The sequence below is a fragment of the Pollicipes pollicipes genome, unplaced genomic scaffold (genome assembly GCF_011947565.3).
Source record: "Pollicipes pollicipes isolate AB1234 unplaced genomic scaffold, Ppol_2.1 Scaffold_4881;HRSCAF=5763_pilon_pilon_pilon, whole genome shotgun sequence".
Lineage (NCBI taxonomy): Eukaryota > Metazoa > Arthropoda > Thecostraca > Pollicipedomorpha > Pollicipedidae > Pollicipes > Pollicipes pollicipes.
Genome location: NW_023596576.1, coordinates 47,170,529 through 47,198,474, shown reverse-complemented (window position 1 = coordinate 47,198,474; position 27,946 = coordinate 47,170,529). Strand labels below are relative to the sequence as shown.

At 54.0% G+C, this 27,946-nt stretch overlaps 2 protein-coding genes and 1 long non-coding RNA gene across 3 annotated transcripts; 1 reads left to right on the top strand and 2 right to left on the bottom strand.

Moving 5' to 3' along the window:
* Nucleotides 1-3,200: 3,200 nt before the first annotated feature.
* On the bottom strand, nucleotides 3,201-9,281 carry LOC119100486 (proteasomal ATPase-associated factor 1; the record flags this gene model as incomplete). Its single annotated transcript, XM_037223576.1, has 6 exons — nucleotides 3,201-3,303; nucleotides 3,550-3,652; nucleotides 6,749-6,888; nucleotides 7,790-7,995; nucleotides 8,559-8,654; nucleotides 9,246-9,281. Coding segments are annotated over 6 exons (684 nt in total), but the record flags the coding sequence as incomplete, so codon positions are not given.
* LOC119101350 (uncharacterized) lies at nucleotides 9,282-12,380 on the bottom strand. The gene is made up of 3 exons (XR_005094544.1): nucleotides 12,064-12,380; nucleotides 10,071-10,108; nucleotides 9,282-9,436 (listed from the first exon to the last, which is right to left on the bottom strand). It is a non-coding gene; the product is annotated as an uncharacterized LOC119101350 (long non-coding RNA).
* A 394-nt stretch (nucleotides 12,381-12,774) lies between these two features.
* On the top strand, nucleotides 12,775-27,082 carry LOC119100485 (clumping factor B). Its single transcript, XM_037223575.1, has 5 exons — nucleotides 12,775-13,003; nucleotides 14,169-14,309; nucleotides 15,463-15,627; nucleotides 25,181-26,537; nucleotides 27,076-27,082. The coding sequence occupies exons 2-5, from the start codon at nucleotides 14,180-14,182 to the stop codon at nucleotides 27,080-27,082; spliced, it is 1,659 nt and encodes a 552-aa protein (XP_037079470.1). The 5' UTR covers nucleotides 12,775-13,003; nucleotides 14,169-14,179.
* The last annotated feature ends 864 nt before the right edge of the window (nucleotides 27,083-27,946 follow it).

Below are 27,946 nucleotides of genomic sequence, written 5' to 3'. Positions count from 1 at the left end.
CCAGCTCGCGGTGGTGGGATGCACCTACCCTTTCGTCTGTGCTCGGCTCAGCGGCGAGCGGACTCCGGAAGGTGAGAGCGCCGATGCGCTCCGGTTGTAGCGTAGCAATTTGTCGCCGCTGAAGTGCACAACGTTGGTTCATTGTGCGTCGGAATCGAGTGCGTCGCGGTTAGCCACGTGGCACCTCTGCGGGGATGTAGGTAGCTCGGAACCGACACCAGGGTACAGTGCTTCCTGCTGGCATGCTATCACGCCTCCCGCTGGGTAGAGCAACGCGTGTTCTCAGGCACCTCGCCGGTATGGCCGCCTGCAGGCGGTAACTGCAGACTGAGGTCAAGCGGGCGTTCGAGGGGTGGGTTCGCTAGGGGAGCGGACACGATCTGCTGATGCATGAGAACAAATGGAATCGGTCAGTGGCGTGAAACTGATCCGTTTCTGTTTTGGTTCCTCTCGCCAGCAAGAGGCGTGGTTAATCGGTGCTTGTTTGCGTCGACCAGATCCTTGCATTTGGCCAGTTTCGTGAAGGCCGTATAGGCGTGACTTCAAAATTATCCATTTACAAATGCGCACATTGCATGTAATAGGCCGGCATGAAATGTATTGGCTCCCTAAAACAATAGTTTTTCATGCTCATGGCTGGATGCTTCATGCTTCTGGCTGGATGGCCTTACGACCTAAAAACTGAAACTTCCTCTTGTTTTGCGGAGTCATGAAAGAAGAAACCAGATCAATGGGTGAGAGGCCTTCTTCGTCTTTCAAGAAACTTAAAGCACATGATGTTTTTCATTAATGACCATATCTTTGAAAATATCATGAACAGTGTCCTACATTCAAGGCAGCTTCGAAGAGTTTGCTGCTTGCAATATTCCAGAGAAAACGGCTTCAGGAAGCCAACATGTGAACGCTCCAGCTGCTTCCATTCCCCACAGCTCACTGAGGCCTCACACCAATCAGTTCACTGCACGCAATAGCTGAAGTGTTGCCTTAATCTGGCTGTTATCTTGTGAGCTTATCCCGGTGCTGGCACATGGCTAATTCCTTTAGAGCATAATTTCATGCAAGCGAATAATAGGAGAGCGGGCAGATGCCTGCGGCTGTGGGCATACGACAGCGAACTGCATTAATATCTTGATTGCAGTCTGGAAACCCACTTTCTTTTACCTAACAGACGCCCATATTTACTCGCCATTTTTGTAATCAAACTATTTTTTTTTACTCAGTGCGGCACGATCCATGCAGCTTTTAACCGTCGATTTCACGTGCATTTACGGAACTAGTTGATTATATAGGAAAGTTTGACGTATTATGCTCCCCATGATCGGCATGCAGGACGTGCATAGTGACGGTAAAGATCGTGCGAAGCATGCTGCTTCAAGTATTCCGCTGTAGCTGTAGATATGTCTCCGAAGTGGAATGTCATTCGTTGGCATTGAGCTGCGTTCTGTTGACTGGAAATGCCGCTGCGACCGATAACAACACCATTCAGGGGGCCTTTGAATCGGCTCCGCGGGGCTCTGCCAGCAGCGTACAGGACTGTATAGCGTGTCCCACGTACACCCGTCTGATGTCCGCTTTCAGCTCGCGGCCCGGGGAGTCTTTGGCTTGATGGGTCGGTCGGCAGGCCTGTTACCGTGCTGAACGCCTCCACCTGTGCAGCTCCGCCGCTGCTCCGGCGGCCCCGTCCCATTCCGCCCTGTGCACCATCCCGACCCATGTCCAGGACATGACCCCGGCCCGTTCGCTCGCGCCCCGAGGCTGGCGCGCGCCGGGCAGCCCGCCTGCCGTGTCGCCGGGGCGTGGCGGTCTGGCGAGCGTTGCTCAACGAGAGCTGGTGAGGCGTTGTCGGCTGCACTCGCTGCTTGTTTCGGCCCGCGCTGAGTGTTAGCTGATAATCCGTTCCGTCCTAGGGTTGTGAGTGGTGTCTTTATTGCGTGCGTTGTCTTCGCATTCCCCTGTGCTGCTGTTTGTTCGGACACTCCCGGTGAGCCGGGAGGGGCGAGCGTGTTGCCCATACTGAACGTTGCTCACGGCGCGCGCTTTTCGCTTGTTCTGGTGCGAAGCGGTACGAATGTCAGTTGCCCCACACAGCACGCGTGACGCCGCGTGACCCGCATCGGTTATCGTGATTTCCGCTTCGGGCTGGCCAGTCTTGCGTGATGTGTGCGCGCCGCTGGGATGTGCGGTCAGCGCGCGACTCCTCCATCGGGCGCGCTCGCGCTGCCCCCGGCTGGGGCGCGGCTGCGCGCCGCTCCTCCATCGGACGCGCTGCCCCCGGCTGGGACGCGGCTGCGCGGCCGCTCCTCTGGCCGTGTCAGTGCCCCGGTGGTGGGGTGGCGCCCCGTTCCGTCACGACACCTTGTTGATGCGTGCGTGTGTATGTGCTGACCGCAGTGTGGACCCAGGTCCGGGGTGGGGGCGGTCGTCCCCACGCCCCAGACCGTGGCCGGCCGGACGCAATACTAACACGGAGCGGCCGATAGCAATGTCTGCCTGCCACTCTGCTTCGGCGCCAATATATTTTTCTATTTTCCTCTAACGGGTGTTTTCCGCCTTCAAACAGAACGCGCGTTTTCATGTACAATTTACGCGTCACGTCATCATTTCATCAAACAGCACGACTGCATGCCGTCCATGTATATGACGTTTACTGACTTCATTCCCGAACCACCATCATCACCTTTAGCAGCTGATGTAAAGGCGTGTTCTCCCACCAATCCAATTTCGTTCCATTTCCCATCTTTTGGTCAAAAAACAACACAAAAACGCAGGCATAATCATTGGATGTGGACGAAGCAGCAGTTTTTGAACGAGATAAAGACGTACTTATCAAAGACTTACCAAGTCAAAATGGCAACAAACTGATGCCTGACCAGCCAGCATGTTGAGGAACGCTGGCAGCGATGTACACATTCCGCGGAGTACACCCACCTCACGGCGATTGTAAACCAGTTGTACGGGCGTGGAAAAGCATACGACACACTACGACTGCGCGAGATCGCCGGCCCCGCCGCCGGAACGGGGCGCTGGCTGTTCACGCAACAAGGCGAGCCAGGGGGAGCTGCCAGGATCAGCAGGGCTCGCCCGGCTACAGCGGCAGATCACGGGAAGCGCCAGCACACACGCGCCGCACCGCCACCGCCGGGCTAGACCGGCAGGGCATGGCAGGCGCCAGCACACACGCGCCGCACCGCCGCCCCCGGCTACAGCGGCAGTCGGTATCGGCGCACGCAGCCGTCGCGTGCGGCCGTGAAGAGGGCGGCGCCGGCGGCGCTCAGGCCGTACACGGGCTCACAGTCGGGTCCACTGAGCACGGCCACGGGCCCGTCGGTCTCCATCGCCATCTCACCGTGCACAGTCCCGTCGGCGCGCGCCGCCAGCAGCCGGCCGTCGGCGGCCAGCAGCGCCAGCACGGCCGACGAGCTGGAGCGGCGCTGGGCCGTCACCGCGGCGGCGCGCGCGTCCAGCCAGGCGACCGTGCCGTCTCGACAGCCGACGGCCAGCGGTCCGGCCGGCGTCCAGGCCAGCGCCGTCACGCCGGCCGACAGCTGCCAGCGGCCCACCAGGTGGCGCGAGTGGGCGTGCAGCAGGCGAACGGAGCCGTCCTCGGCGCCGAGCGCCACCAGCCGGCCCTCAGTGCCCACCTCGCGCTCGTCTGCAGCACACGAGAGAGGGGCGGGGTGAGGCTGCCGGAAGCGCCTGGTGTGTGGAGGGACGATAGCGGAGGTGCAAACACGTGACCTCCAGTCGGAGGGCGGAAACGAGGACTCGGGGCTTGGAATGCAGGGAAGCTCGTCATAGGCAAGGCTTACTGCCTTCTCGTGACCGGCTAGTGGGGCGAGGACGTCTAACACTCGGCTAACCGTGTCAATCACGTCTACAAACGAGCCGACTGTGGCTTGCTTTCATCTGTGGAAAGGCGAACACACGCAATGATGCAATGAGGTCAAAACATGGCACCCGGAAACGTAACGGCAGTGCCGGGGCTATGCACCGGATACTTGTGTGTCCGAAAGTGTGTCTGGGCGGTAATCCGAGACAACGGAATGTCGGGCCACGACCGATGAATGGAATGCAGTGAACAGACGCGATCTTGTGCCAGACAGACAGGCAGCGCAAAGTTACACATCACGCAGCGTGCTGGCCGGGAAAACAGGCAAAATAGGGGAAGCGCGACCACCGATCACGCCTCCACTTCGGAAGAAAATCCAGAGCCGTGGGTGATGGATTATGGGGCCAAAAGTCTCAAGTTGGCGGTAAGAGCCGTACGAAGACGCGTCAGCGAAAACTTGGGCTGCAACGCTAGTTGTTTATCGTGTAGGCTAGAAAGTGACTGCGTCCGGGAAGTTCTCCAGAAACAAATAGTTGACGTGACGTTCTGCACGGACGCGCCCGCATCGGGACACGGCGACCCACGGTCTGTCCGGCGGCGCGTCTTCCAGGTGCCGGCCGCGCTCCGGAGCCGGCTCGCTGTGCTCTGTCTCGCTGCGCCGGCCGCGGCCCGGAGCCGGCCCGCTGTTTCACGGGGTTGACCGGGCAGCCGAATCGATGCGTCTCAACACACAGTATCCACATCAATATTGACCGGGTGTGGGTGGCGGCGGCGGCAGACCGCGGTGGTGGCCACCCGACACGGCAGCTCCGGCCCAGGCGAGCACAGCGTGACCTCCTGCACCCGCCCGCCCCCGGCGGCGGCGCCCATGCCCCGCGACTGGCCGTTTTCGGAGGCATGGACGCCGCAGGCCGATCTTCGCACTGTTCTTTAAGCACGGTCTGGTCCAAAGTTGGTATTGTGACACCAAACTTAATTAATTGCAGGATGTAGTGAGGTAGATGGCTGAGCAGACTCTAGCATACATCCTTCCTTCTTTTCTTCCTTTCTTTCATAAAATAGACTAATTGACTAAATGCAAGTGTGCTCCACTAACAAATTGTCTTGAATGGCATGATAGAAAATCCTTGCTCCCACTTCAAAAGTTGCTATAGAAAGCACTTTTCGGCCCGAGAAGGCACCGGTACCTCACGTAGAGTTCGACTTATTTGGTCCTTTATAGCACGGGTTTTCTGCGACATGACTGTTGTTGGGTACAGTGTCTGTGTCCTTTGGTCTCCACTGCCTCGACTCCTCTGACTCTAGAATCTCGCAAAGGAGTCAGTTACTGCACCAGAAACTCAAAACGGGGCGGCCGCCTCAAAAGTCCGATGGGCCCTTCCCAAAACCTGATAACCTCGAATTTAAATGGCGAGACCATGAATTCAAGCAACCCGTGTCATCTGCCATTTTCGTACTACTGGGCTACATTCAAGCTGCTATAGACCTAAAACGCCTGTGGTCCCTCCTCAACGTTGCGGGGTCCGCCATGCTTCCCCTCTCCGCGAGGCTCGTACACAGGTCCAAAACGGTGCGAGAGATGTGGCTCACGGGATGACCCCGGTCAGCGTGGACAAATATGTCCAGTTGGTGTCAGCGAAGCCAACGTTAACTCATGTTGCCTGCCCCTGCCTTATTCGCCGTCTTCGCCTCCACATTGCTGCCGACGCGTTGTCCCCGACCCGGACGATCTCATCTCGACTAGTCCGTCTGATTTGTGCCCGAGGCGCACCGACACTAGGTTCATCACCATCAGGCTAGAGGCTGAGCGGGGAGACATGCCACAGCCAATGGGCACCTAGGCATGTGCACAATAGCAGTAAAAATTGCTCTTCTTGGCACCAATATGGCCGAACTTTGCCACACTGAGTTCGGTCCTTGTACCTGCCCCTGACCCGTGGTGTCGATTCGCCACAACTGCCCATTCCCCTGCTCAGTCTTGTGACGCCGTTTTCCGTTTGCCTCCGCCTCCGCCGTTTACATTCGATTTGCAATACTTTGAAGGGAGCCAGTGAGCCGATTCCTCGCTGACAACGGCAGAAATGACTGCCTGAGCACGGCGAGATGTGCCAGCTAGTGTCAGCCGAGGGAGCCCGACGGCGGGTGGAAGGCGGACCCAGCCCGGCGCAGTCCCTGACCTATTGAGCGGCTCGGCCAGTACCGGCCGGGGGACCCCCGACGGCGGGTGGGAGGCGGACCCGGCCCGGCGCCGTCCCTGACGTACTGAGCGGCTCGGCCAGTACCGGCCGGGGGACCCCCGACGGCGGGTGGGAGGCGGACCCGGCCCGGCGCCGTCCCTGACGTACCAGGCGGCTCGGCCAGTACCGGCCGGGGGACCCCCGACGGCGGGTGGGAGGCGGACCCAGCCCGGCACCGTCCCTGACGTACTGAGCGGCTCGGCCAGTACCGGCCGGGGGACCCCCGACGGCGGGTGGGAGGCGGACCCAGCCCGGCACCGTCCCTGACGTACCAGGCGGCTCGGCCAGTACCGGCCGGGGGACCCCCGACGGCGCGTGGGAGGTGGACCCAGCCCGGCGCCGTCCCTGACGTACTGAGCAGCTCGGCCAGTACCGGCCGGGGGACCCCCGACGGCGGGTGGGAGGTGGACCCAGCCCGGCGCCGTCCCTGACCTACTGGGAGACTCGGCCGGTGCCGGCCAGGGGACCCCCGACGGCGGGTGGGAGGCGGACCCGGCCCTGCGCCGTCCCTGACATACCAGGCGGCTCGGCCAGTACCGGCCGGGGGACCCCCGCCGGCGGGTGGGAGGCGGACCCGGCCAGGCGTCGTCCCTGACCTACTGGGCGACTCGGCCGGTGCCGGCCAGGGGACCCCCGACGGCGGGAGGGAGGCGGACCCGACCCGGCGCCGTCCCTGACGTACCAGGCGGCTCGGTGCGCACTCCTCGCTCCACGCCGTCGGGCAGGTCGCCCAGCGCCACGCAGTTGACGGGCGAATCGAGGCAGCAGAGGTCGGCCAGGCAGCGCTGCTCTCCCACGTCCCACAGCTTGCAGCGGCCGTCCCTGGCGATGGCGCGGCGCCGGTCAGCGGGTCACACGCCAGGTCACTGGGGCATGCGGCGATCATGGCGCGGTCTCGCTCCGCCGGGCGGGCTGATCCCACACCGACACGCTGTGTCCGGGTGCTGATTGCGTTGCTGATGTGAACCGGAAGGCGCCTGGTTATGTGGGCCACAGTCGGCCGGCTGGCAATATATGCTAACAGATGAATTCAATCTGGTGGGCAGCAGCTGTTCAGCTATCCCCGAACAAGGGACTTCAGGCGTCGCTTGGCTGAGCCTCCGCGGCATCCACACCCCTGGCCTCTCCGTGTTGCCGTGCTTCCGAAAACGGCACTACCCTCCCTCGGCTTCCATGCCTACGGCCACCACAGCCTGCTCGGTCGCCCCTGTCCTGCTCATGTCACACCGACCTGTTCACGGACAGCAGGCTGCTGCGCACCGGGACGACGCCGCTATCCTCCCGAACCGACGGATCGCCACGACGTCCCCGCCCTCCTCCCCTCCCTCACGATAAAAGCCTGCCCGCATGGATGATCCCTTCTCATGCCATGCCAACCAGTCACGCCACGCTAACCTGCCCACAAATACGACGTTCCTGCCGCCGACGCCACTCACCTGGACACGGAGACGGCGTTCCTGCCGCCGGCGACGCTCACCTGGACACGGAGAGGACGTTCCTGCCGCCGACGCCGCTCACCTGGACACGGAGAAGACGTTCCTGCCGCCGGCGACGCTCACCTGGACACGGAGAGGACGTTCCTGCCGCCGACGCCGCTCACCTGGACACGGAGAGGACGTTCCTGCCGCCGACGCCGCTCACCTGGACACGGAGAAGACGTTCCTGCCGCCGGCGACGCTCACCTGGCCACGGAGAGGACGTTCCTGCCGCCGGCGCCGCTCACCTGGACACGGAGAGGACGTTCCTGCCGCGGTCGACGATGGCCGTGTGCTGGACGGCAGCGGTGTGGCCGCGAAGCGTGGCGGCGCAGCGGCCGGACTCGGCAGACCAGATCTTCAGCTGCATATCCACGCCGCCGCTCAGCGCCACCACGCCCGATGGGAAGAACCGGCACGTGTATACCTCCCCCAGGTGGCCCTCCAGTTGCCTCTGCCCAATCACAGACGGGGCGCAGTCAGTACAGGTGGAACCCGGACTATGTCTGCTGTGGACGCACACTGCGGCGAGCGTGGAAGCAGCTCACTCTCCCCTTCTCTTTCTCTCTCTCCCTCGCGAGAGGGGGGTGAAATTTCCGACATCTGACCATGTGGGTACGCATACTTCGGTCCACCTAGCGAGAAAGTAGTGTCATTACTCGGTCCTGAAATCGCAAAACGTGATGCAACTCCATGTTCTCAGAGAATGGGAGATCTTTCGACTCTAGCGTCTTCGAAAATAATTAAGGATCGTTCCACCTTCGGGACGAGCGCGAGTAACAGCTTTTTCTTGCGCCACCACTAGAACAGCAACTACGTATACACCGCCGGCAAATGCTCTTCCACAACAAGTGTTTGCCAGTCCTTCCACCGGCTATCCTCTGAGAAGCAGAGAGCCACCACACGTTACACAGGTCACGCACACAACTACTGCTCAAGGTAAGAAGAAAAAACGTCAGACAAGCAGAAGAAACAGACAATGTCACGATGCAGTCAACGAGGCTGGGGCGTACGCACCCTGACGGTGCCACCGTCTGTCTCCCAGATCCGCAGCGTCTCGTCCGCGGAGCACGACAGCCCGAGCCCGTTAGGGGTCGCGTCAATGCCAGTCACCTGAGAACACGGCGCAGCGTCAGAAGAGCGGACTAAGAGTACTGGGTCAAACGTCAAGTCGACACCCGCCACCTGCAAACGTGGGACAGTGCGAGCTGGACACGCGGACCCCTGGATCAGACGTGTGACCAGCGCCAGCTATGAAAAAGCACACAAACCCAGCCCCTTAGTTCGCCCGCCCTGCTGCCAGGATGGCCAGCCAAATACCAAGTGTCCATTCTTCATCCATGCACTGCATGACAAGCAATGCATTGTCATGACAATTTACATTAACCCTCCCAGGTGTTTCAATATGATCAATTCAATCGTCAGGCCCAATATATCAACACATCCCAATAATTCATATGAGAGTCGGACAATAACGAGTTTGATGCCCTTCCAACTGCATCAGTTCAGATCACCCAGTGAACATCTGGCAGCAAACTGTGTCAGCATTCCTCCCATGCCTGGCGTCATGCATCACCTCACCTCGCCATCACTCACTGTGCCCGCCCACAGCATCGCACCAACAGCGAGCCATCTACAACGGAAGGCCAATGCTGCGCCCTGACCTGTCGACCGTCCCGACCCCCACCAGCTGCGCCTACTAACTGCCTTGTCATGCAGGCCGCGCAGCTCGGCGGCCGGCAGCGTGTGTCGGTAGACCGCTGGCGCAGCTGGGTGGCCGACCTCGAGGGTGTCAGCGCCGAGCCGGCGCGCCCAGAAGCCGTCTGTGCCTCGCACCTCGCTGTCCAGCCCGGAGCTGGTGGCCGCCTCCAGACGGCCGTGCACGCCCTCCTGGCCTGTCCAGCAGCAAGTGGTGATAGTCATACTGGAGGGCCAAGGACTGATGTGAATAGACATGCTGGGATGCTGGGGTGGCTGCTGCAACTACATAACCTGACCAATGTTGTGCAATGGACTTTGCTGATGGACATGTCACATGTCAGCTGCAAGGATCAGATTTCATGGATTCCTGTTACCTTGGCCCTGTACATTTGTATGGTTCTTGATGCTGCTTGATGCAGTAATGCTGTGACTGCATATTGGCGCCGGTGTCATGGCTGCTGTGTGTGTGCAGCGCTCAGGAGCTTGCCATCATAATTATAAAAAAATTTGAAGGTAAGAGCATGAATCTACCTGTTTTGTGATTATTTACAATATGTCCTGCCTTAAACACAACAAATGGTTTACAATGATTTTTTTTCTAATGTTAGGTAGGAAAGTACACCCTGACCTTCATTTCAAACATATGCAGCAATTCTAAGGGAGAATACAAGAAATGTACCCATACAAGATCAGTTTGTTCCTTTCCACTTGTTGCAGGAAGTGTCAAGCATGCCTCCAAAGCATTTGTAAAAAAATCAGCAAAGGCTTGATGATCAACATGGTATGCAACTCCACAAATTTGTTTTTTAACAGATCTTCAAAACTTACCAGGCAGTTTTAATGTCACCCATGCTGGTTCACCACACCTGGAAATAATGTGTGCTTTAGTCATTCAATCAATCATGATGGTCAGACCAGCACACAGTTCAGGGTATTCACAAAGCTAAAACACACTTAGTTACCAGATATCTGGACAAGGTACCAAAATAATGTGGTCAACTCAGATTTAGGCTGACTACATGCTCCTCTCTCCATATCTCCACTCAACATTGAGGTCACAGAACAAGACGGTGTAGGTGTACTTTCCTACCTAACGTTAGAAAAAATCATTGCACACCATTCGTCGTGTTTAAGGCGGCACAAATCGTAAATAATGTCAAAACAGGTAGAATCATGCTCCTACCTTCGAATTTCAATAACTTCGATGGTGGGCTCCCGAGCGCCGCGCGCACCGCACCGCCTGGACTCCCCAGCGCCGTTTATGCGTTGCCGTTGCGTAAATACAATATTTCTGCTTACCAAGACCTGTACAAAATGTACGGGACCAAGGTAAACCATTCGTCGTGTTTAAGGCGGAACATATCGTAAATAATTGCAAAACAGATAGAATCATGCTCCTACCCTCGAATTTTAATAAATACGATAGCGAGTTCCCGAGCGCCGCACGCACTGCACCGCACCGCCTCGACTCCCAAGCGCCGTTTCTGCGTTGTTGCGAAAGCACAATATTTCTGCTTATCAAGAACCATAAAACATGTATGGGACCAAGGTAACAATAATAAAGCAACCAAAATCGTTTCTTATCGAGTTTAGGTACATTTATGAAACACACAGGCCAGAATAGTCCAGAACATATCCTAAACTAGCCTAACCTAACCAAACCTAACCTAACCTAACCTAACCTAACCTAACCTAACCTAACCTAACCTAACCTAACCTAACCTAACCTAACCTAACCTAACCTAACCTAACCTAACCTAACCTACCCTAACCTAGCCTAGCCTAGCCTAGCCTAGCCTAGCCTAACCTAACCTAGCCTAGCCTAGCCTAGCCTAGCCTAGCCTAGCCTAGCCTAGCCTAACCTAGCTAACCTATCCTAACCTAACCTAACCTAACCTAACCTAACCTAACCTAACCTAACCTAACCTAACCTAACCTAACCTAACCTAACCTAACCTAACCTAACCTAACCTCCCCACCCTATATCCCCTTCAACCCAGCATCCCATTGGCGTCCATGTTCCATGCCATATATAGGTGCCATATAGTGAGCTTTTATTTAGCTGTCATGTTCTCATTTTGCTTTACATTCCCCACCCAATCCCCCTGCAACCCATGGTCCCGTTGGCGTCGAGGATCAAATTTCATGGATTCTTGTTAGCTTGGCCCGGTACATTTTTATGGTTCTTGATGCTGCTTGATGCACAGTAATGTTGTGACCTGCGCAGAAATGGCGCCGGTGTCGCGGGTGCTGTGTGTGTGCGGCGCTCGGGAGCTCGCCATCGTAATTATGAAAAATTGAAGGTAAGATTATGAATCTACCTGTTTTGTGATTATTTACGATATGTCCTGCCCTAAACACGACGAATGGTTTACTTTGGTCCCGTACATTTTGTAGAGTTCCTGGTAAGCAGAAATATTGTATTTGCGCAACGGCAACGCAGAAACGGCGCTAGGGAGTCCAGGCGGTGCGGTGCGCGCGGCGCTCGGGGGCCCGCCATCGAAGTTATTGAATTTCGAAGGTAGGAGCATGGTTCTACCTGTTTTGAGATTATTTACCATATGTCCTGCCTTAAACACGACGAATGGTGTACAATGATTTTTTCTAACATTAGGTAGGAAAGTGCACCCTGACTGAACAAGACAGTGAGGTGACACATAGATGAAGATGTAGAGAAACAAAGCTTATTTACTGGTTGCATGTTCTTTTCTGCCTATAGATATGCAACCTGTTAGCAAGCCTGAATACGCCAAACTCAGGGTAACAGTGCATTTATATCATCACCAAGTTAACACACTCTGGTAAAATCGAGGCAAATCACCTGAATGCGACATCCCAGTTTCCCTGCAAGTATATCATTCTTCAGCTTCTGAATACCTTCGACGTCCTTCCACTTCGGGCTGAGCAAGGCAATAACAATACGTGACAGTTTATCTTCACAGTACCACTACTTCACCAATCCTAAACTCAGCCAAACCTATGTGATGCACCGATTGCCGACGCTCCTTCCCCTGAGAAAGTGGAGCACTGGCAAACCCACGGCTCTCAAATGCATATAAAATCTCCAACTGGAGCAAACAAAACTTCCAATTATCCAAATCCCACAAACCCCTGAACCTCTTCCCACATGTACATGGCTGCGTTTGTTTTGCCGAATTAGAAACACTCTACATTCATGGCGCAGACTGTTCGCCTTTACTCTTAGGAAGACCGTGAAAGATAGACTCTACAATACCTAACCAATCCGATCAATTTGACGTCATGAGACTATTTCGATCATGCATTTCGAGGATCACTCTACCCCATTTGTTTTCGTTAACGAAAGCGTTGGTTCTATCTTAAAATATGGTAATAAAAAACGTAGTTCTGTTATATCAAAAACGGGGTAATAGGTTTGTTTTTGTGCGAATAGCACGATCCGAAATAATTGCGATCAGAGCATGCCTGCCATTTTCCAATGTTTCCACCAGTTGCCATAGAAACAAGTTGCCGCAGGTAAACAAATCGTCTGGAAATTCAGTCGATGGGTGGCCGCATGATGGTGGGTGGTGTGACTGGTCTCGATCGTTCTTGGTGAATCAGTGCTGTACTATGGAACGCAAGCGTATCCGCGTTTCTGCACTGTATTCCGGGAAGAAATTTTGACTTGAAAGCGTCTGTTTAACTAGGTAACCGTATTTTTATAAGCAGAAGGCCAAACATGAACCGTATGTTAACGTTTCTACCAAAACCTGACTGCTGCAAGTTCTCGGAAGTATGAGGTGAGGCGTAATGTAGCATTGTGGTTTGCATTATGATTTAGCATCGTCTTCGTTGGGTCTTTGTCTTTGTCTTTGTCCTAGCATATACATATGTCTCCTTCGATGATTGTTCTTCGCAAATGTAAAACATTGATCATCCTTCCTGCTAATCACATTTGCACGATCTGAAGATGTCACATTATTGGGGAATGTGTCGGTCGGATGTGTGGGATGTGTTGGTCGGTTGGCGGAAGGCTGTGCCCGGGGTTTTACGTATTTTCTGTCATTTAACTATTGCACCACTAATTTACTACATGCACCTGCGTGGGACCTTGTACCTCTGGTGCCGTTACCCAGGAAAAATACTGGCCCCCTTTCGCTTTAAAAAATGGTTGCGCCCCCCCGCCGTTTTTTTTTTTACAAGGTTCTTATGCCGGTTATGCCCGTCAAGTCAGCAGCATCTCAAGGCCCTCAAGGTTGGATAGATCATCATGAAACGACCGGAGAAGGCCGCATCGGCTGATCCTTTACCACATAAATTTCCTCACTGCCGTTTGATTTTTCACGCTCCTCTTGACTGTTTCGAAGCTACCTTTCTATTGCTTCGAAAGACTTTGATAGTCTGGGACGTCCGACCGGCCCAACCTTGTCGTATTCCTCTGAACTTACATATGTATTTTCATAGGAACTGATTCTTTCCCGTGAGCTGGCTGCTCGATCAGACCTTACTGAATTGTCACAGGCATGTGTTAGAAAACCGACATTTAAAAAATACCATAGCACAAACATTTTTAAATTCCGCCTATATCGTAGACCTCTAGCAGTATGACGTGTGTCGCGCGCTGCAGGCCTGTTTCTTGCATGACTGGTTGTTTGACCTTCCCAAGAACCCTTGAAAGGCGTAGTTATTGAGTTATAAGGGTGCGTCAACTGCAATGGTAATTTGTGCCTTGAAAGGCTTTGCATAGCCTTGCTTTGCTCTCCGGGCACCTAGAAACCCTTCGATTGTTTCATTTATCTTGATCGCCTGAGCCCTCTTGGGTCAATGAGTTCGCATCTGGGGTCCTGTGAACAGTCTTACAGCGCTCCAAAATAAAGACCAGTTTGTCTTTGTTTTGTCTACGAGGCTCGTGTCATCTGTTCGTGCCTATGTCGTTGTCACCTAGCCCCGCCCCTGCACTCGCAGGCTGCACTGGCATGGCCGATGACGACGACTATGACTTCTCCGGCCTATCCGTTGCTGGGCAATACGACATCGAAGCATCCGTGCTCGCCGACTGGAGGTCGCAGAACGAAGAGGAGGACGACGATGATTACTCCTACTTTTGTACGTATCATGTTCATTGTGCGGCAGGGTAAGCGTGAGTGTGTCTGCACTATATCGCTTGGAAAAACATCCCGTCTGTTTTTGTTTGTTTTTTTTGCAACGATCCAACTTCGGCTATCTGGAAGTTGAAAATATGTCCCCGACTTTTCTAAAATAAATTATGAGCTGTTCCAGATGAACTAGTCAGATGTTTACGTGCTACCACGTAGTCAGTTTGACACGTTGTACCGTAAATGTATTTCGATGTCAGATCAAGCCAGGTAGATACGCGAATAATTTTTGAAGGTTTACACTTTGCAGACTATGCGTGCTTGTAGATGCAACATTTCGAATTTTTCATTCCCCCTATGGTCCTTTTTTGTAATGCATCAACTGAGTTGGTCTTGGGTCAACCAAGATCATAATAGCGCAGACGATATCTGGTCACCTTTGAAGGCCATGTTAGGTTAAACAATAACAAGATTTGCCAGAACCGAAAGAATTCGAGGTGACTATCTGTCATAAACGAGCCAGTAAACCTAATAATTTTTTAGACCAAATTCCCAAGGAGGTCGTCATAGGCCGTTGCAGGTCACATGAAAAGCAAGGGTGGACAAATTCTTTGATTTCCTAGCCTTGATCCTTTATTTTCGTTAAAATTGTGCGATGTCTCCGACCAAAATGCAGGGGCTCATCCGCCTGTCTTTCCTCATTCACACGACGCCCCGACTATCCAGGGCGAGCTACATGCTCCAGCCATGCATGGGCTCAAGTGCCCCCCCCCCCCTGCGGGGTCCCGTCCGGGCACCGAGCACATACCTTGTGCTGAGTCCTGGTGGGGGCTAAGTCCCGGCGGGCGCTCCCAGGTGTGAGTAGTCTGGCCCCCACCGCCATCCAATCACTTCTCCCACAGGCCTGAAATGGTTACGAAGAGCCAGAAGAGTTCTAGTCCAAAACTGCTGGAGACTCTTTCGATGACCCTGTTGCGAGACTAAATGACTATCATTACGGGTACTAGAGGGCCTCGAGGTCACCAGACGCGTTTGAGGATTTGTGAGTTGTTGTAAGGCCACCAATCATATGACACATGGAAGGTCAGGTTTTTTTTTGGAGGATGCTGATAGCAAGGGCTATCGACTGTCGTTTTAAGTTCAGCGACTTCATTTCCTTACAGGGCCCGATCATCCTCCGTATGACATTGAAGAGAAACTACGCGAAATCAACAAGGTGCACGAGGAGGACGAAACCCCCGTGGAGAGCAACCGGCCGAGAAAAATCAAGTTCAACAACAGGGTGCAGATGCGTGCCATCTCTATGCGACGAATCCCGCCGCCAACAGGTAAGCAGCCGTTTCGCTGCAGCGGAGTGGCGTGGGAGACAGGTTGTCGTCCTTTCATATTAATCAAGCATGATTATGTGTGTTACACTAGGGTTTGGCATCGGAGGTGAAGGTACTCCGATGTCATTTCTTCCTTTTGAACTCGCTCCAGGTGTCGCCGTCTGGCAGAGGTCTTGTTTGTTTCAAATGCAATCTGCCAGTTGTCGAGGATATCTCACATGGGGTTGAGCCCTTGAGCCCAGAGCTCACCGACGGGTAAGCACCGACTGTAAGTTGACATTGCCCCATACACCGAGCCGCAAATATCCGCCACAGTAGTCAAAACAGGGTCAGTGTCTCCACCGACCTGGTGCGTCCAGTCATGAGTGATATACCGAGAGCTCACTTCCGTGGTTTGATTTGTGCTCTCCCCACATAATCGTTATATTGAACACTTCTCTGGATCTATCAGTCGCTCTTATGATCCTGTTCGCAATAAGAGACAAGAATACGCTTGCCCTATGCTAATTTGGTGGTTGTGGTTTGGTTCGGGTCGGGAATCATTTGATTCTTCACCATGGGGCAAATAGCCACGGAAAGGTGGTGACGGCGGGCACACAAGTGATAGGCGGGCGAGTTCAGTTCGGACACGCGGGGTCTGTAACAGAAGGCTTTCAGAGCCTCGTGAAGACCGGACAGACACGGCACAGCGCAAGACCACAAGGGCATGTGAACTCTCTAGCGCCGGTGGTGACCGTACTAGGTAGTGGAGAGCTAGAAAGTCGCGCTCGGCCAACAGTTCGTCAGTTTCGTGCCACCGGAGCGTTTTCAGGGTGGGAGACATATAGTTTATTTCATCATACAGACATACAGTTCATTTCACTGATTAGAGTTCTGGCGTCAAAATGTAACGTTTTTTGAATCCTTTGTTTTTGCGTTTGTGAGTAACCAACCCACGCCGTGGGGCAGTATGTTATGTGGAAATGAACGAGTCCTTCAATCTCGATATTCAGTTTCAGCTGGAAGCTGATGGCTTCATTTGGCTAGACCCTATAAAGTGCCGTAACACCGTAAAACAGTGGCAGATACCTGATGCTTCCAATTTAGGTTAGCATAAACAACGATTCTAAGAACCTTTACTGAAGGCGAGGGTTTAATTTTTACCTCCCTAATGTTGGCCTAAAAATTTATTCTTGCCCGTGTTGAGCAGACTTTACAAGCGAAAGATCAGTTTGACGAGACCAATTTTGAGTCGATTCAGCGTAAGGCAATTTAGAACGATTCTGAAGGTTTTCATCCAACCATGAAGGTTGGTAATATTGGCGCGTTCGGGCGGGGGTCAATTTGACCTCCATTGGTTTTTTTCGGAATGATTGCCGAACGGCATGGGGTACTGGCACCAAATTTGGCATAGCTTTAGACATTTGAATAGCGGATCGTTTGCTCTCAAATAGTTAGGTGTACCTTGTAAGATTACTGATCTATGGCAGGTCAGTCAGGCCATGGATTCCGCGAGTATAATTTCTGGGGAATTATTCAATCTGATGCAATAACGGAGTGTTAGACGAAGCCATACATCTCTGGTGTAGTGTGTTCGTTTTGAATTTATTGATAAGAGGAACCGCGTTGTACATCTTCCATGGACTTCTTAAAAGTCAGAATAGGTCCCTGAGCTAAAATTACGCAGGTTAACATTTTGTTTTAGGAACATACTGCCTAGCGTAATCCTTGACTCTTTTCAAATGAAAAAATTAAAGCAGTCTTGTATGATTTCGGTCACCATGACCTCCGAAAGGTCACACAAGGTTACTGCTCTTAAATGAGCACCTGTGTTCTTTTGCTTAGAACAGGGATCTGGGCTCATGGTATTTGCATGAGAAGGGCTTTGGCTTCTTGAGACACCAGTCTGGAGTTTGACATTGTTTGACCTTATTTAACTCGAAGGTCATAACCCAGAAGCCTCAAATTTGACACAAGCGAATTCACGTACAGGCCAGCACGCTGTGAATTCAGTGTATCTAGCCCTCTTAGTTTCTTAGATCTCAGGCGGTCAAATTAACCTACCCGAGCGAGGGATATTCAGCTATCCACCAGGGCAGGTGTTAATAATCTGAGCGTCGTCGGCGGACGTAGTGCTAGAAAAAGACCATAAGTAAATGCGCAAACAAAATTGATCCTAAAATTCTCCCCTGATCTACGCCGTGCGTGACCGGGAGTGCAGTTTCGTCACCTTAGACACGCCGCGAACGGCCCGCAAGCCAGCCACGGAACCAGTGGCTCACCAACCCCGTACCAACCAAGCCTCCAGAAGCCAGCAAGGCTGAAGACTGTCAAAAGCTTTCAACGTGCCGGTCGTCGCCAGTGTCATGATTAAGCTACGATCTGTGTTACTGGTTAGCAAGTTGACAGTGCCGAACACCGTCGACTCCGTGGGGTGACCTGGGCAGAAAACATGCTGCTCGGGATATATAACGTGCTGTTTTGGCATGTAGGATTCAGGCTGGTTGCCGACTATTCGCGCGCAACGTTTTGCTACCACTGACAGGGTCGAACTATGCCGAAACTTTTTTGGGTCGTTCTGATCGCCGGTTTTATGCAAAGACGTCACGGCAGCTTTTTCCTGTACGGACGGTACATTTTTCGTACGGACGGTACGTTGCCGGACCCTAGCGAACTATTAACAATGCGCAGAAGATGAGGCGCGATTACAGGAAAGATTGATCTGATCAAAGGTATGGTAGCGCCGCCTACACCACCGGCTTCCGTCCTAACATTGTCATTTAGTATTGCACAGACGTTTTACCAGTACTTCCCGGTATATTAAAGGTGATTACTGTTCGTGCGAAAGAGTTCGTTAGTATTTCGGAGGACCACCGACATGAGACGTTGAAAGAAAAGAGTCTCTATTAGCCAAAGAGTTGCAAGGCAAAGGTGAGAGAGGGGTTGGAAGGGCGGCGTCGCACACTCCGAAGTCGTCGTCGTCGTCGTCGTAAACGCTGTCGCGGCTCGCGTCGATCCGCGCCGGCGGAGTCTGAACGTGGACTAGGCTCGCGTCGAGCCGCGCCGTCGGAGCCTGAACGTGGACTAGGCTCGCATCGAGCCGCGCCGTCGGAGCCTGAACGTGGATTGCTCGGCAGGGACCGTGCGTCCTCGCCCGCGCGTCCCCATAAACCTACGTGGGTTCATGGGCCACAGATGTTCGGAATCAATCGGCAGAGGGGCCGCTCACACCCTCGCGGAGCCGCCGCCGCCGCACCGGCAGCGACGGCCCGTTTGCTCGCTAACAATTACCTTAACATAACTCACAGCCAGTAATGTCGAAAATCTATTGGCTGAAACCGTTTCTTTTTTATCAACTATAACTAGCTACTTAGCTTACGTTTGCTTGCTTGTACTTTTTGGCAAACACTGAGACATGTCAATTCCATACGGAATTGTTTTCAATAGCGTCATTTTGCAAACTGGTCCAAAATGGCAGAGCTGAAGCAGAGCCACAGTTTGATGTGCATGGGCCAGTACCACAAAAGCCATTAGTACAAAATGCAGCTCGTTTTCGGGATATTGCTTGATTTGATTCTCCTTCTAAAAGCGTGGTAACGGACACGTCAGCAGCCGGGCGATCGCTCTATCATTCCATTCGTGTGGTGCTGGAAGTTGACCAATCTAGATGAAACAGGGCGACGCCAACGTACCGAAAGCTTGACGTGCGTGAGAAACACAAACGTGGTGTGGAAAGGGGGCTGGTTTTGCGGAAACTAACCGATACCCAGTAATGCGTGCCACCGGACACCACTTCTCTCACTGCTCCCGTAGTACCGTAGTGAACTTCTGCAGTAAATTTTGGGTTTTCCCGTCAGATTCGCTCCCTGTTTCCATTTTTGCCAGCCGTGCTTGTCCACAGCTTGTCATTATACACCCATGTTCTGGGATGCACCTTAGTAGAGGGGTAATGTTTACATAGGCACTTTTGCATACAACATTCGAAGTGTTTTGTCGTTCATAAATTGGCTATTCACGATTTCACAGTTTGATTTTTCGTAAGTCGCCATTCAGCCAGTGTTGGCTTAGTGATTCTCCAGTTTGGCATGCCGCGCTCTTGCAAGCCATCGTATTCCGAGCTCCTAAACATTGTATGTTGCGAACAGTCGTTTTTCCTGTGCTTGTTTTTTGATCGGTCATCTTTTTTCTTCTTTTCTATCTGTTGTATTATGTCTTTTTATATTTTTTCTATCTTTTTGGAACGTTTTTATTTCCCCATTTGGTCGTACTCACCATTTTGAAACGTCGCTATTTTAACACGGGCACGTTTTACCATTTGCCATCGGGACTTGTCACCTATTTTACGTGTCGTCTTTTGTGGGTTGCCGTCTACCGCATAACCTATTCTGGTATGACGCCTTTTTACATGTTGCCATGTAGCACTCGATAAAAAAACATTGCTATGTTTACAGTTTGCATTTTCTCGTAGTCCTCTAAGCACATCCCATAGATCACTATGGATTGATCATATTCGTTTTCATTGAACCCGCAACATTGGCAGGGCTTTTAAATAACCGCCAACATAGGCATGAAGAAGGGTTCGGAAATTAACGGTTCGCAGGGCAGTTTTAGGAAAACACGTTGTCAACGCTGATGCGGAAGCACGGCGTGTACGTTCTTAATAGACGTCTAATGTGTGCAAGACTCCGAGCACCAGGGACGATTTCATTGTTCAGCTTGAAAGCATAGCAACTCCGATGGCCATGCGCCATGACTATCCATCGCATGTAACTACGTGCTAGAAGCCATATGCTGCTTGGTCATCAGGCAGTTTGCAGTTTTGACAGCGGGCGGTGGTTGTTGCCGGGTGCTGACCGGTGGTGCTGTCGGTACACGCACCGTGCGCCAGCGGGTGTAGTGGCGTGGACACTGCAGTCGCAGTGTACTGCGAACACTGCGACATTGAAGCACCTTATTGATTTCAGCGAGAATCTCTATCGCTTTGGGCGCACGCTTGAGACACTTGTCAGACATGAACACAACCCTGTTTCCTTCCCATACAACCACTGTGTACCGTTTCAACTTTCACTAAAATTTCAAAAGAGCCATTTCAAAATTCAGTACCCGTTTCTGACAGTTGGTTCGTGACATGCGTGCAGTTCGCGTCCTCGTTTAGCATTATTACGTATATCTTTCGCGAGAGCAGCTCTTTCCGATGCACCGAGGCGCTAAACACAGTCGGGGCTGCTCATGAATGGAAATGTGGCATTATAAGAAACGTGCCTGGATTTCAGGACAGCGCGCCGCATTACATCGCCAAGGGGATCAAGCTGTGGCTTAACACGCATCCCGAGAGAATGCAGTTGGGTAGCTCTTAACGTTGAAGCGGGCACCTCATTGTTTGGACTTGTCCACCAAATTTGTACTTTTGGGATGCTGAAAGAAGGCTATTTAAAAGCCATCGAACAATTGGCGAGGAGATAAAAACTATTTCCGCGGCATTCTGCGGGCTAGTAAAGAAAATCCAGAAACAAATTTTGCACGTACCGCATGCAATTGCATATCTACATGAGCTATCCTCGTCAGATGTGACAAAAGGAGAAGGAGGGAGGGAGGAGGAAAGTATAGGAGGAAGATCGGTCCCCGACCTCACGACTTTGTCAATAAATCTCCTCACCGGAGTAAAGTGGGAGACCAACAAGAGCAACGGCACCGTCCGCCTAACGATTCAAAGTAAAATACAAACCACCAGGACACCGCTCAGAATAAACGGGCAAACAAATATCCCGATAAAACCATGGGTAACTGACCCCACACTATAGCTCCACCATTTGGCGAGATAAAGGGTGATTCCCTGGAAGCCATCGAAGTAACCGAAAGGACCATGCCATGCGGCAATGAAGACAGAAGAACAACCATCTCCAGACCGAAGGTTGTCAGGACACAAAAGATCAGCGTGAAGAGGCACTGTGGATGAGTGCGGCTCCTAACCGCTAAAGGGCAGACATTTTGGACGTCCAGAGGCAGGAGCGCTGGGTAACGCTGCTGCAAATGTCAACCGTGAAAGGCCTCCGCGGATCTTCCGACGGCTCGCAGAAATGAGTCTTGACGCCAACTTGTGACAAGCATCAGCCTGGTGTGACAAAGATACTCCGCTGAACCTGCGGCACACCTCCAGCTGCCGGCCAGCGGCGCGGCACAAAGCTGCTGTCGCTGAGGTAGAGAAGGGAAGCCTGCTTCGAGGAGTTTTGTGATTTTTCACGACTACCGACACTGAAACAACTCAGCGTTGCCGGAACAGTCCAGAGCTCGGGCACGCATCATTCCTATGCTCGGATTCTTTCCACGACGCCCAACTGTCGCAAAGCGGATCAGAGCTGCAACAAAGGTACATATCGCACGGGAAATGTCTGAACCGTCCAACAGGTCTAACCCAATAACGGATGACCATAACCCTACACTGTGTCCTCTGTCGTGGTGACTCCAGAGCAACGAGGCTGTGGCCGGACTGGCCAATCAGGCAGCGGCGTGGCGCTCACAGGCCCGCAGTCATCGACATACCATGTGCTCGAGCGGCCGTCCGTGACCTGACACACTGCATGACGACAGCTCGTGTCAAGCGCCAGCCCACCTGATCCAGACACTTGGACGGGAAGCCTTCGTGAGATGGGATCGGACCTGCCGCATCGAAGCCGCGCAGAGGGTACAGCGTACCGACCAGGTTGACGTTGCGCCGGATTGGCCGGCCGGTATCCCACTGTGCCGGCGGCGTGGGAGGCTTGACCACCTCCCCTCCCCGAACAGCCTACTCGGCCTACCCGGCCAGAAGGAACTGGTTCTGAGGCGCTTCCTCCTACCCTCGAGGGAGCTGCGTTGAGAGCCTTAAATTGAGTTGACCCTGCGGGTCGCGCGGTTGGGACCGCGCCAGACGTGCCCTCGCACAAGGACGCGAAAACAACAAGAAGCTAAACGGCTCGTTAACATGCCCCCGCAATGCTTCCGAGACATAGCTCATTGTTCCATTCTGTGCCCTGGTCAAGCTTTTATGAACTTGCATTCGAAACATAAAAAGCACCGACTGGCATCTGTACTGACCAAAAGTATTACCACGAACGCGAGTCAGTGCACGATAAGAGTCGCTGTTATATGCGTTACAATTACACCGAGGCATTGTCGAATTAAAACACTGCACTTGAAAGAGCATGGCATGCGTTCACTTTTTCTTCTTAATTACGGGTGGCGGAGGACCCCTGCCCTTCTTCTGGGGTGGCGCGATAAGCACCATGTTCTTGTTAATCGTCCCATGCACCACAGTTATCGCCTCCTGATCGAGCTTCTCCTTCATCTTCACAAAGTCACTGCTGACCTCGATCTGGGAGAGGTCCACATAACCGACGCTCGCCTTGGGCAGCACCTTCATGAGAGCCAGAGCGCCTACTGGCGTCACGGGGTTGTGGCCGAGCCAGATCTTCTCCAGCGTCTGGTTCTTGCGCAGCCCGATGGCGATGGGTCGCATGCTGGGGTCGCGCAGTCGGTTGTGCGACACGTCCAGCTCGGCCAGCGTGGTGTTCTTCTTGAGCAGGTCGCGCAGGCCGCGCGCCACGTCCGGCCCGAGGCTGTTCCAAGCGAGGTCGAGCCGGCGCAGGCGGCTGTTCGCGCGCAGGCCCATCAGCAGGTCCCGCGCCGAGCGCGCGCGGAACGTGTTCCAGGAGAGGTCGAGCGTCTCCAGCCCCTCGTCGGCGGTCAGCACGGTGCCCAGCACCTTGCCGCACTCGGAGAGCTCGTTGTAGCCAAGGTTGAGCTGGCGCAGGTTGAGGCTGACCTCGATGACGGCGGCGAGCGCGGGCGCGTCAACGTCCAGCAGGTGGCAGTGCGACAGGTCCAGCGAGGTCAGTGTGTAGTTATTGCTGAGCATCACCCGCAGGCTGTCCAGCCCCGGCCCCGTCAGGTTGTTGCGGCTGAGGTTGATTGCGCCAATGAAGCTGTTGTCGTTCATCATGGCCTCGATGTTGGGCAGGACGTCGTCCTCAAGGCGGTTGTTGCTCAGGTTCAGGGTGGTGGCGGTCGTGTTGTATGCCAGGGAGTGGCACAGTGGAAGCATGTCCAGCCTGGTTAGGCCGTAGCTCTGTAGGCGGAGGTCTTCGGCGTACGTGTCCAAGGACCGTAAGTATTGGCTTATGGGAACCACGCCCAGCTGTTTACAGCTAAGCTGATAGGTCACCTTGGGATTTGATAGCGCTGGTCGGGGAAAGAGCTTTTCTCTGTCAGCTAAGACACTAAAATCTGGTTCTGGGATCGGAACTAACATAGCAGATTTTGGTGGCAATTCTTGTAAAACGTCAGCCGCTTCTTCAGGGCTCACTGAAGAAGTCGGGTTGCTGGAATTATCTTCAGAACACGTCTCTTCTGTGTCCTCTTCCCCGTCCTCGCACTCTTCGTCGCCGCTTTCGTGCACCGCATCCTCATGTACAGATTCTGCATTGTTTTCGTGATTACTACGAACATCCCGTGGAGGATTGCTCTGGGCTTCAGGAGCTTCGGAGTCTTCCGGCTTTGCTTGTGCTTCTTCGAGCGGAGAGCCTTCTGCTCCGTTCGTTTCTGTATTTTCCTGATTTTCATGAGTGTTATCTGAGGAAATTTGACCTGGTTGGACCGCTTCGTTTGGATTTGTTTCCTCTTCTGGTGCTGCATTCTGTTCCTTTGATACAGTGCTCGGAGGAGTATTTTCTGCAAGGCCCGACTTTTTAGAAGTCACACTGGCTGAAGTTTGTGGGTCATTGTCTACAGTCTCGTCCGTTTTTCCAGTGTCGCTTGTACTTGCATTTTTTAAACTGTGTTTGGACGCTGCGCCCTGATCTATCCTTACATTCTGGGCACTGGCTCCATTGACGTTCGGGTCATTTGCCTGTCCGGTCTTCGCTACATCCTGATCACTGGTCCCATTAACGTTCGGGGCATCTGCCTCTCCGGTCTCCGGTACATCCTGCTCACCGGTCCCATTGACGTTCGGGGCATCTGCCTCTCCTTTGTCCGATACATCTTGCTCACCGGTCCCATTGACGTTTGGGGCATCTGGGTCTCCGTGCTCAGATTCCGTTTTGCCTTGCGTTTCTTCAGGTACGGGTGGATCGTCTTTGGCTATGGAGTGGTGCGATGCCTCCTTTGTTTCTTCCTGATTTTCTTGTTCTACCATCCCTTAAATATTCTCAAATTAAGGTTTTACGAACATCATGTGCATGTTTCATGTTATAAATACCAATTTGCTGCGGATGTTCAATGATTATGAAGATCTCACCGATTTGGTGCACCGTCTATGCACCAGCAATGAAAAATAAAAAATCTGCACTGAAACGGCTGTGCCTTTTGTAAAAATGATGGGCTCTCACGTGCAGTTGTTGTAAACGATCTAATCGTTTCATATTTTTAGTTGTGTGCAATGTTCGTTAATTTTTTATTTGTATCCGTCAGTTATGTTCCAGCTGTGTCTGTAAAAGTATATGACACACGGGAAAGCCTCGGATTGAATACATGGGCGGATGGTCTTACAACCGCAGTCGTATCCAAAAAATCCCTTCTTGCTTTTGTTCTTTGGCAGATGAGAACGACGACGAGGATGAGCCATTCGACTTGAACAAGTACGAAACGGATGAGAAGGTAGCTGATATCGAGACCTCCATCAGCGCGCCACCACACCCGATGCCGAAGGTTCCCGATCCTCCTAAGAGCTCGCACGTTCCACTCCCCTCAACGCACGTCTCCACCATCAGCGGCTCTGTTGCGGGCATGTCGCCGACGGCGGCCGCCGGCGTCCACCGCAAGACCAAGATTCAGAGCAGGACGACCATGTCAAGGAGTGGCCATGGGGTGTCGAAGTCAGTGGGTGGCGCGTCCACAAGTACGTATGCTTATAGGGGGGCTCATGCCAGCAACGTTCGGCGGGGTTTTAGTGACTCTCAAAATTTACAGTCTCCAGACGAGTTGGCCGACGATTGCCTGTCTGTTCTGTCGCTGACGGACGACGACGCCGACTGCGTGGTGCGGCCGGCCCGCTCGGACACCGGCTATAGCAGCATGACGCCGGTCGAGGAACCGCCTGAGCTGGAGCGGGACCCGCAGATGGAGCCGGTGCTGGAGCCGAAGCCGGCGCCGGAGCCTGTTCTAGAGCCAGAGCCGGTACTGGAACTGGAGCCAGTGCGGAAGCCGGAGCCAGTACGGCGGCCGGAGCCGGAGCTGCAGTCGCAGCCGCGCACCGAGTGGCGGGCGGTGCGGCAGTTGAAGCCGACGGCTGTGCGGAGTAGCCAGACGCAGACGGAGCGGGAGGATCCGGCGCGCGGTTGCACCGCCCCGGCACCGTCCGACGACGACCCTGAGCCGGACGCCGGCGCCCGCGCCTCATCAGGCCAGGATGAGCTGGACCTGGCGAGAGATAAGTGCGGCCAACAGCTGCCGCAGCAGCGCAAGGATGGTGGGGGCGAGGAAGACCAACCAGGCAACGCCAACGCTCTTGAGAATATGGCTTTGTCTGTACGTGGTAGTCGTGACACTCGAGCAGGCCAGCAGGTCCAAAGCCAGGGCAAGGCGGATATCCAGGCTCGCAGCGACGATGTTGGCCCGTGTCAGCAGTCGGACGCCCGCAAAACGGACAGCCCGAAGTCTGTGGACAGCGCCGTGGAGTCTATGGACGACCACACTTCCACCAGCCGTGAATCGAGCACCGACGGCTGGTCCGGAGACGGCCTGGAGCCGCCGCCGACGTCGCCACAGGCCTCGCAGCAGCAGTCTCTCGGTCTGACGGGCACCCAACACCAAATCACCACCATGCCGCGACATAAGAGGAAGCGGGACCCGTCGAAGGGCGCGAGCCCCGTGGCCGCCGCCAGCCGCCGGGCTCCGCGTGTCGCCACCTCGCCGAAGCCTGCTACGGCGGCTCCTGTGGCCTCCATCAGGGGGGCGCACGCGGCGCGCGGCGCCGGCGGGGCCTCGCCGACCCGCCGGCCGAGCCCTGTCAAAGGCCCGGCCGGGGCCTCGCCGGAGAGGCCCGAGCAGAGGCCACACTCGGCACCGGCGAGGTCAGCGCCGCCGGCCGGCCTCTGGCAGCGGCCCAAGCAGCGGTCAGTACCGGAGCGGGCCGACGCGCTGCTAAAGGGAGGGTAGTGTCTGTGACGGGCCTTTCCTGGGCTTCAGTACTGTATGTCATCAGCTTTAGTATCAGCGCTTGTGGTTTGGGTGTTCGCGTTAAAAAAAGCTATGAGGAAAGGAGCGGGCAATGTATGGTATGGCAATACGCATGTGCATAGTAAGGTGACTTCTATTGTAGGAATTATAATGATGCATGTAAAGAGCACTGGGGCAGAATTGTACGATGCCAGGCCACTAGATCAATCGAGGCCGCCTGCGTAGCACGCTGTGTGCGGTGTAATGGCCCTAAGGACGATGTGCACGCGCTGAGCCTTGTTTTAATGAGCCCCCGATCGTCCGTCCGTGGGCCAGTGGCTGATGCCATTCCACTGACCTGTCACCAGAGCTGGTCAGCTGTCGGCCCAGCCGCCGGCCGCCGCTGCCCGGTCCCCGACCCGGCGCCGGCCGGCCTCCCAGGACCCGTCGCTGACCTTCCAGCAGTGGCTCGTGCAGCATGAGAAGGAGCGGGCGCAGGCCCTCAAGGACAGGAAGAGCGGTGCCAAAAAACGCAAGCAGGAAGCACACATCAAACAGGTGGGAACGGGCCAGGGTTTGTGATGCATTCCCACGACGTGTTACGCTCAGGTCAGCGGAGCATCACCAACTCGTACGGATTACGGCATGCTAGTTGATCATTCGGGTACCGAAAGTGTCAAGCTGCGCCTCTGGGAACCTAAGGAACCTGAGAGAATCTAAGAGTTGAGAAGCAGGCAACGCCATATAGGCCCAGTAGTTGAGTGTGTCCGTAGAACCCCAATGACAACGAATGGATTGTTCAAGTCACGTTTGCTCCTGGTTGAAAGCAGGAAAATAAGAAACACGTTCTTATGTGTTCGCTCGAAAGACGCTGCACGTGGTTAACACTTGTTAACTGATTGCCAGATGGCTTCAGATGCCTGTCGTATCGAGCAGAGCGCATGTTCTCGGACTCGGTCCCAGCACCATTGGCCTGGAAAACCAAATGCCCTTCCGTTTCGCCACTGTGGCGGCTTCAAATGTCGCGCTCTGAATAGGCGCCGGTCGAGCTCACCTGAACGGGCCGGCATGTCGCCTTCGGTTCAGACGCTAATCCCCTACCCATGACTTCGGTTTAGTGGTCCCGTTGCGTCACCCTGTGACTGCAAACGAGCCGGCTTTGTTCACCTTTTCATCCCAGAAGTCGTCCTTCGGCTACGGAACTCAT